We start from the raw sequence: 10,267 nt of genomic DNA on the forward strand, positions 1-10,267 counted from the left end.
TCCAACCTCAGCGATTCTATGATTCAGTGTAATGCATTTTTTTTTTTCTTTTCTGGTAATGTAATACTTTTTAACAGTTGATGTCTCCAGCATAGCCTTGCTTTTTCATTTATTTGAAACTACAGTGCTGTTGATAGTGTTGTATTGCCTATTGCAGGATACAGTGTCTAATCCAAGACTGCAGAAAAATCCTGCAGGCAGGCATCTCCCTTTGAAAGCTCTCCTACCACAATACCGCTGTGGACAGAGCTTACTGCAGTTTCTGTTACTGGAGTTCTGCATGCAGCTCTTTGTGCCTAGCCCCACTCCATGCTGCTTGTCCCAGTGCCCCAACTCCCAGCCTTATTCCCAAAGGCAGGGCAACATTGTCTCTTCTCCCCATGTTTGTTAGTCCTTTTCCATTTCCTAACAAAATGCAGGGTCATCAACTGGTGTCTGAATCCTGTGTTCCCCTGCTTACCTTATAGTTCATGTCCCATGTCACTGGAAAGTCCCGGCCCTCTAGTAAGTTTAGGCTGATTCTGCACAGAGATTAATATGGAGAGCAGATGAGAGTCCTGTCTTCCCAAAACCTCACTGACTCTTTGTCTGAAGGGAAAAAACAAATCATGTGGTGTGGCAGTAACATGCTCTCTTTTTACTTCTGTCTTTAAATTAACTTCTTGTCTTTAAATTACAAGGAGATTAAGGGTAAAGCTATTCAGTTATGAGATGCTAGGATTGGAGTTTCAGACACTAAATGGATTTCTTTGTCAACTGTAAATCTAAGACATTGATTAAAATCTGCTTTAAAATAGGAGTCTCTCTCCTCCATAGACTTTAGTATTTATTCTAGAGAATTCAGATATGCCTGGTTTTGGTTCTAGGCATAAATCAATTTGATGCTTCTTGAGGGAAAATTATCTGTGTCCTTAATTAAGACCGGGAGAGTACCCGTTATGTTTAGGAAACTGTATGTTGAATGCATGTTTAGATTTTTTTTTTTTTAAACTGTATCTTCTAATAACCTGTTTTCTTTTGCAGAACCCTGTGATAATATGAGAGATATTCTCCAAAATGTGGCCAAGTTCCAAGGGGTTTCAAATATGAGAAAACTAGGTCACTTGAACAATTTTACTAAGGTAAGAGCTCAAATGGTGTCAGACAAGTGATCATACGGGCAAAATATTTTATATGTACTTTATCAGGTGTTGGCTGAGAGATTCATGAAACAGCTTAGTATTATGGAACAGTACTTGGAGTCTATGTACTGTGGGAGAGGAAAGGAGCAAATAAGGACAAGCAAATATGTGAATGCAAGGTTATGCTGAAGTTTGTCTGTGTGTCCTACCGTAGTATTTTAGTGCTTAGAAGCCTGAATTATCTCTCAATTCATGGGTTAAGTTGCACAGATAGAGCTAAAGATTGGTTCCTGCTCCACAGAATTGAATAAAAAATATGAAATGCCAGACTCTCTGATACAGTCTTCTCCCTCACCATACTTTGTCAGTTTACATCCCATGAGCATGATATGCAGTGGTTTGGGCATTAATAGAATAGCAATTGTCAACTTTCATTGCAGATTTCATAGTGAAAAAGATTTAAAGGGGCGATTTCTAGAAATGGTCTGTGTTGCTGATTTTTGAGATTCTTTTTCCAAATATAAGCTTCCAAATCATAAGAATATGAAAGGTACTTGCCTGAAAGTATGACAGATATGTTGGAAGCTGATGTGAACTGACAGGAGGCAAGAATTAAAAACTTACTGCAGAATGAGAGATGGTAGTCTGAAGAAAGAGACTGTGAAAGGCCTTCAGAAGGAGAGCAAGTACCATTTTTTTGGTAGAGGAGGAACACATGGAGAGCAGCAGAGAGGACTGATGGCATGTGAGCAGGTAGTTATGAAGGGGGTGTTTGTAGCATACTGAATGGTTGTGATTGGATCGGTGCCGTGGTTTGGCCTCAGCCAGCAACAAAGAACCACGCAGCCGCTCGCACAACTCCCACAGTCGTGGATAAAGAAATCGTCAGGGCAAAACTCGTGGGTTAAAAGAATGCAATTTAACAGAACAGCAAAAGGAAAGATGAAAACGCGATTACAGTACCGCTGGGAAGCGCACCGACCGGACGCGCACCGCAGCAGCCCACCCCCGAGTGGCGCCTCCTCCTCTCCTCGCCCGGCTAGCTCCTCTTATAGCTCGGGCATGGGTCACGTGGTATGGAATACCTGCCCCCTGCCGGCTCCTGGGGAGATTAACCCCATCCCTGCCGGAACCAGGACAATCAGCATTCCATTTTTCGAGGAAAGGGAAAAGTGCATTGCAGTCAATGAGGTAGGAGACGTTGGAGCTTCAGTGTGAGTGTTACCTAAATGGATGAACTGATACACAGAAGGAGCTGGTACGTTGTACACCTTTCTGATAGAGTGCCACATATCTGTGGGTGACATGCCTGAAGATGAAACCCAAGTTTCTGTGACCGAGGATGAATCCTGCAATCAACAGTAGCCAAGAAACAAGTTAGTAATGGAGAATTTAGTGGGGAAAGTAAAGTTTAAATTATTGTTGTTGTAGATGAGCTGATAACAGTTCATTGAGTAAGATAACTGGGAGGCTGCTTGACAGTTTTGAGACAATCTCAAGTGAAAGAATGCTCAAGGGCAGGTTTGGGGGACCAAGCAATATGAGGAGGACAAACATGCATCATAATCTTCGAAGTCGGCATGCTTTTCGGCTGTTAATAGCACTCCTTGTAAAACTGAACAACAATTCAGTAATAGTGTATGAGATTCAGTTAGCAGGAGGGTGAGTATTGAGAACAAAATTACGATAGCAAATAAATTTATCTTCTAGTGCATTAATAGCAAACCTGTAAATACTCTATTTTCTGAGTTGGTTCAGAGCACGTGTAGGTGCATAGCATTCACTGAGGAACTGAACTTACTTATACTGAAATCTTTTCTTTGGGTCATTGCTTTATTGCATCTGTCAGTCTATGCCAGACATCCACCATTTACAAAATGCAGCTGTTGCTACTGAGATTCCAAACTGTATTTCAAGAAAGCCCATTTTTCTGCTAGAAAAGGCTGATGCATAGCTGTATTTCCTTTTTGTGCTGACCTGGAAACTTAGAAATGTAGGCATTTCCAAATTCTCTAGTTGCCTTAAAAATAAAGACCTGGATTAGGTTTGCAGATGCATGATTCTATGGATCTTAAAACAGTGTTGATTTTACTACTACAGATGTTAAGCACCTATAAACGTGGTAAACTAGTAAATATGCATAATGTAATTAAAGGATGAACCAAAAATTATTTTTAAAGTTAGTTTTCATAGATTGAATAATTCCATAATTGAATATTTGAAGAATTTGTTCCTCATACTTAATTAGTGTTAAAATTGGAAAATACGTACAAAAACCCAAGGAAGGTTTTCATAAATCGAACTTAAGACTGGCAAGAAATAATGAATTTGTGAAAAGCAATTTGCTAAAATTAAATATAACTTTTGAAGACAGAGACTGTAGTTCATAACCTGGTTTTGATCCTGAATCAGAGTGACCCTGTATAAAGGAATTGTCCAACTCTATTTGATGTTTAGCACTTGTTCTTATATTAATCTCCCTCGAATATCTGTTTTATAAATGTATAACTTGTACATTTGGTTTTGGAAGCTCTTCCTATTTTTGTTTGAACTGTAAATGCAGTTATGAAAATAGAATAAAAGTTGAAAATTGTATTGTCTCCATTGTGGTTGGAACAGTTCTGTGGGTTTTTTTTATTGCAGTGGTTAAGAGTGAAAGCCTGGAGCTTGGGGGAGATGGTATTATTTCCTTTTTGCACTCTGGTCTTCTACCATGAGTTGATATATTCTCAGTTCCTCCTTTGTGAGATGGGAGTGTGGGGAAGACAGTGAGGTTTTGTGTTGTTTGATGTACTGAGAGTCGAGGATGTTTGTATCCTGTCTTGGAATTATATTGATGGTGATGAACTTGATTTGTCTGTAAATTCTTGCATTTTATGGTTTGTTTGAAAGGCTGCTAGTTACCTAGGATATTTGTCCTATGGGCAGGGAAAAGTACCTTTGAAAAAAAACTTTATAGCGTATTTCTGATAAGTTTTATAGTTTGGTTTTTTTTTATTTTAACTCTCCTACTAGGAATATTATTATATTTAAAAGAAAATGTCGGCACCAGTCTAAGCAGTTGCTCCTCATTGCCCCAAGTTTTTCCTTCAAAAACTGGGCAACTATCGCATTTGGAAGAAATACTGTTCTACTTTTTTGGTCAGAGGAAGCAAAATGTTTGTATTCATGTGGAAACAAGTAATGTAAGTTAACATGGACTTTCCTGACGGAGATCATGGTGGACATTAAGTTTTGAATTAATTCCAACACATCTGAGGTATGTTAGGTTCAAGTTTCTTTCCTTGAAAGAAGACTAGATTTTTAAGGAGGTGGGGGGTATCCCCCTACTTATTAAGGAGAAGGAAAACAATCATCCTTTAAAAATTGCTGAACTAGACTCCAGGATTTTATGCAGAAGTTAAATAACTTTTATATAAATTGATTAAATAATGATGGTCAGCAGTCAACAGAATTTCTTATTTTATCTGCAAGAATGATACCGTAAGGCAGATATTTTTTGACGTTTGCATGCCTAAGAGATGTAACTCCATTTTCATTTGTCTTTTCCCTTCGAGAGGAGTTTTAACTAGTGACGTTCAAGTCACCACAGCACCAATGCTTACTGTGCAAAGTATGCTGCACACATGATATTTTACAAAAACTTGCATTTCATTCATCAAATTTTAGCTAGTACTTATTAGTAAAAACTTTAATGTTCATGTTCTTGGCTCTTTGGATGTAGAACGTGTTATTCTTGCTTAATAGGTGCTGTAGCACCTTAAGTTTTCTGCTCCAAGAAATTAGCATTCCCAGTTCTGATGATACTCAGGCTATGGAAAGTTATGTTTTGTTTTGAATTGCAGCTGTGGCAGACTCAAATTTTTCCTCTCATTTGCTGCTAATCACCTAATACCTGAAGCTGCGGTGTTGTGGGCTTGTGAAGTACTGCCTAATCTGTATTGAACAAAAATAATCTTGTTTCTTTCAAACTGCCTGTATCACTATTTAAGATAACCTGAGTTTTGATGTGAAAACTGTTTGAGGATTTGACCTCTAATAAACGGTCAATGACACCCTCAGTTGTCACAGCAGTTCACGAGCTCAGTATGTGCCTTTGGCTCCAGTAAGATGACTGGATTTACCCATCTTTCATTTATATGGCCAGCTACGTAAGGCAAGCGCCTTGAAGTTTCCTGACTTCTGCTGATTAATACTAAAACATCATAGTTATTTCTTTGGGGTTTTCCCCACCCCCATGAGAAGTAATAAGTGATAAATTACTGAAAACCAGAAGGAACTGTACAATTGCATTTACCTAGTGGAAAATATCTTTTGAATTTGAAGTATTCATTTAGAATCCTTTATTGTAGAAGGTTTATTCCACTGTTAACTTCTGAGAGATCCTTCATACCTTTTTAAACCTAAAAGCATATTTAAATAATGAACAGAAAAAAAGATCCACAGATATTGTTATAGGGATTTTTATTTTTTGTTCAAAAAAGAAAGGTGCTTCCTTAAGGACAAGATGAAAATTTATTTTAGCTCAACCCTAGCAATTGAATAGCATCAGTGATAAGGAAAATGATATTTTCAATCTGCTCAAAACTAATTCCATCATTATTTAATGAGGCTCTACTACTCTGCTTTATATATCTGTTAGTTTTTGACCGTGTTGCTAAATTTCACTAGGATATGGATTGATTTTGGGGCTACAGAGACTCTCACGGATTCAGTCTCTGATTCATAGTCCTTTGCATTGTTTCTTGCTTTGCTTCTGTTGTCATTTTAGGGTCTTGGCTGTCCTTTGCATACCCCAAGTATCTTAGAATCTGAATATAGTATTGACTGACTGTAACATTCATCCAAATAGCTATATACCACTGTGGGCAGAACTTGATACCTCATGATGAATAATGTAGCAGATAAGAACAGAATATCTGCTTAGGGGCATTCAGCTGTGGAACAAACATGGAGAGTTAATGGGTCTAAATCCAGAGGATGCAGTTTCAGTAAGGGCTTCTCTTAAGGCTAGGATAATAGAATCATAGAATGGTTTAGGTTGGAAGGGACCTTGAAGATCATCTAGTTCCAACCCCCCTGCCATGGCCAGGGACACCTCCCACTAGACCAGGTTGCTCAAAGCTCCATCCAGCCTGGTCTTGAACACTTCCAGGGAGGGGGCATCCACAGCTTCTCTGGGCAACCTGTTCCAGTGCCTCACCACCCTCATAGTGAAAAATTTCTTCCTGATATCTAATCTAAATCTACCCTCTTCCGGTTTGAAGCTATTACCCCTCGTCCTATCACTACTAAGTAGTCTCCTCATAAATATTACCAGTGATTGTTCAAACTGTATTTACAGTATATAATTACAGTATAATAATTACATTTTGGGACACATGGAATAATATCATACTTTTACCTATTAATTGCTGTGACTATTCTGTTAAATATAAATGTGAATGGTCTCCGTGTGTATTCAATTTGTGTATGCTATTGACCTGTGGTTTTGTTGTTTTGAGCTACTGTTTCCAAGGCATGTTGATGTGTTACTCATTGCTATGACTCATCCAAATAGCATGAAAAACTCATAGGTGACAATAAACATGAAAAAAAAAGTTCACTGTAAGTTAGTCACTGTCTGGCCTAGCATAAGTATAATTTTGTCCCAATATTAAATCATCTGCTCAGAGATTCTGTGCTATTCCTATTCATTTACAATTATATAAAAAATTTTGAATTTTAGAGTTGAATTATAGGCAGTTTTAACAAGCAAAGTATACTCTGTGTGTGTGTATATTTAAATATATAAAATTTATTGTGTATATATTAAATATATACACTTTATATAAAATATATATGTAAAATATAAAGTATATTTGCATAATTACAGGTATTTACATTATATGATAATCCATTGCCATTTTAATAAAATATAGCAATGTGTAGCCAAAAGCAGATTTTAGTATTCTGGTACTGCTTGCCTTCAAACTTATACTGCAATGATATGCATATTAATTGTTAAATGTTACAGTCAAAAACATGACAGTTATACTTGGCTTTGTCAGGAATTCCGCCATCTACAAATATCACTGCATTTCAGCCAGGATCATTGACCTGCTTAATGCTGTTTGTCACTTTCTTCTCATTTCCCCTTCAAAGTTTTCCCTTAAATATATTTAAGACCAGACATTTATAACTGAGCAAATACCCAAATCATTGAGAGCAGTTGAACAGTGTCTTCTTTATAGCAGCTTCCATGATCCTTTTTTTTCCCTTTTAAACATATATCAATCCAACCTTACTTTTGCCAATTTTTCCCCTAGACTAAATAAACCCAATGTTTCAGACTTTATTGGTGTATTTTCTAGCTGCCTTGTATGTTTTTCTGCTACACTTTTTCCAGTTTGCTCTTGAAAAGCGGTGCCCAAAACTTTGTTTTGTGCAGTTTTGAGAGCAACCTGTGAAGTGGAGAAAAAGGTCTCTTAATCTCAAACATAATGCAGTCCTATTAGTATTTCCAAAAGTAAAGTTTCCTTTGGAAACTACATCGCTTTAACTCATTTAGTTTATAGATTGCTGTAACTTACAGATCTTGCTTTACTTTTGAAATTTGTTTTTATATTTGACATTCTGAATGTTTTCTGGACATCTTGTATTTCTCTGCTGGATTCCTTCCAGCTTTTCTGTCTCTTTTAATGTATGGTACCCTGAATGATATGATATGCTGTTCCCTTTATTTAATTGAATTTTCCTATCCAGTTTGGTCACTCCTTTGAAATCACTGAAACATTTTGAATTCTGATCTCGCTGTCTGTCTTTTAAATTCTTTTCTAGTTGGAAATCCTATAAGCATGCTACTGTGTGTAAATTGTAAAGACAGCTAATACATAAGTAACGGTGGCCTGTTGGAATGAGAGTAAACTTAATAGCTAAAGTAGCTATTCCTGTACTTACTTTTTTCAGCTAATTTTATCTATTCACTTTCTGTGAGAGATGTTTCACATATATGCACAGACACAATCATACACTGATAATAATTTTAATCACACTCAGAAATTTGTATCCACACAGGGGTTAAACTTTGCTCAAGTTTTAACTGTCATCAGGTTACATGACTATGTTTGAGTTTCAAGATAGGATCAGGTTTCTTTCTACATCAGTGAGGGTGTGTGCAATGGGAGTACATATATAGAGGAAAAGAGTTAGTATTGAGGAGCTACACATACAGCATACACTGTATGTATTTGGTAAGGAGTGGTTACTGAGGGCTAGACTAGAGGTAGTCCATTGAACTGAATGCCCTTTAGCAATTGCAGCAGGTTAGGTGTGTTCCTGGAACATGTCATCTGCTTTAGTTGCATCTCAGGGCTGCTCAAGATGCAAACCATGGTAAGTGCGATGACAGGAGACTCACTTCAAAAATGCACTTGTTCCACACAAGAGCAGCTTTCTCAGAATATTTTTTTTTTCCCCTACATCGGAATTATATTCTTGGTGGATTTTGGAAAAGACTGTTGAAGATAATCTGGTATGTTAAATTAGGATTTCTCATTTGTGTCTGGGGTGGAATGATGGGGAAAGGTTTAGATGTATAAATTATGAGCCTAAACAACTATTGATATACTTGTCTGAAACTAAGCAACGAACTGTTATAATACACTCTCTTATGACAGTGTTTTGCTTACACTGCCAGCCAATTTTTAGAGTTCATAACTTGTTGATAGAAATGCTAAAGCAGCAGTGGGGGCCTTAAGCAGTCCAAGAACATGGCATAAAAATAGATTGATGCTAGGAAGTTATATACTGTCATAATCAGTTAATGCATGCAATTTCCTAGTTTTATTATCGCTTAAATTTGAAAGGTGGGGGAAAAGAGGTTGTATAATAACTTTTCTTATATTTTATGATCATATTTGATTATAGCCACTGTTAAAAATGCAAAATCCCAAATATTTCAACCAACTTGATTATTTGAACCCAAATATGGAGCTGATCCAGGCCAATTTAATAATCTCATTAACAACTTTGGATTTTGGCATTGCTGTTATGCATTTTTCTCACAATATGAAAAATATTTGTGGAAAAAAAAAAAACGTAATGTGGTCATTGGAAGAATTTGTACTCGTTGAGCATAAACCTAAGTGTTTGAATTTAAACCTGCATACTAATAAAATGAGTTTACTTAGAGGCAGACTTTCTGTGCAGTATGCTGATTTTTCAGGTGGAGGTGAACAGTAGAATAGGAGCATGGAACACATTAAATATTTCAACTTACAGTAGCCTTAAATTAACTGTTCATTTAGTTTATTATAAATTTCTTACTGTTAGTAGCAAATACATATTATGAATCACAGAATAGTTTGGCTTGTAAGGGACCTTTAAAAGGCATCTGCAACCTCTTCCAGCGTTTCACCACCCTCATCATAAAAAATTTCTTCCTCGTACCTAGTCTGAATCTACACTGAATCTAGTTTAAAACCATTACCCCTTGTCCTATTGCTACAGGCCCAACTAAAAAGTCTGTCCCTATCTTTCTTTTAAGATGCCATAAGGTCTCCCTGGAGCCTTCTCCAGGTTGAACAACCCCAACTCTCTCAGCCTTTCTTCATAGAAGAGGGGTTCCAGCCATCATTTTTGTGGCCCTCCTCTGGACCTGCTCCAACAGGTCCACGTCTTTCCTGTGCTGAGGACTCCAGAGCTGGATGCAGTACTCCAGGTGGGGTCTCACTAGAGCAGAGTAGTGGGGCAGAATCGCCTCCCTTAACCTGCTGGCCACGCTGCTTTTGATGCAGCCCAGGATACCTCCCCTTGGTCAGTCGCCAATGGGAGCTGCACCGGAGCTGGCCTGACCCGCAGTGGAGCGGCAGATCTCTGCGGGCAGGGTTTTTTCCTGAGGTAGGGGGACACCAGGGCAGTGGAGACACAAGCCAGGAGATAGCAGTGAGATCCAGGCGTGTGAGAAGAGCAAGTTAGAGATCAGTTAGATAAACTGGATATCCACAAATCCATGGGGCCTGCTGGGATGCACCCTCGAGTGCTGAGGGAGCTGGGGGAAGTCATTGCTGGGCCTCTCTCCATTATCTTTGAAAGGTCCTGGAGGACAGGTGAGGTGCCTGAGGACTGGAGGATAGCCAATGTCACTCCAGTCTTCAAAAAGGGCA

General features: G+C 38.0%; 1 protein-coding gene across 1 annotated transcript in view; it reads left to right on the top strand.

Moving 5' to 3' along the window:
- Nucleotides 1–1,037: 1,037 nt before the first annotated feature.
- The window catches only part of LOC104291630 (rapamycin-insensitive companion of mTOR-like), a 74,096-nt gene continuing 64,866 nt past the window's right edge, over nucleotides 1,038–10,267 (top strand). Inside the window, exon 1 of the mRNA XM_009890890.1 lies at nucleotides 1,038–1,121. Coding sequence (XP_009889192.1) covers nucleotides 1,038–1,121 — 84 coding nt within the window. The remainder of the gene's footprint in view (nucleotides 1,122–10,267) is intronic.

The sequence above is a fragment of the Charadrius vociferus genome, unplaced genomic scaffold, assembly GCF_000708025.1.
Source record: "Charadrius vociferus isolate BGI_N301 unplaced genomic scaffold, ASM70802v2 scaffold1118, whole genome shotgun sequence".
Lineage (NCBI taxonomy): Eukaryota > Metazoa > Chordata > Aves > Charadriiformes > Charadriidae > Charadrius > Charadrius vociferus.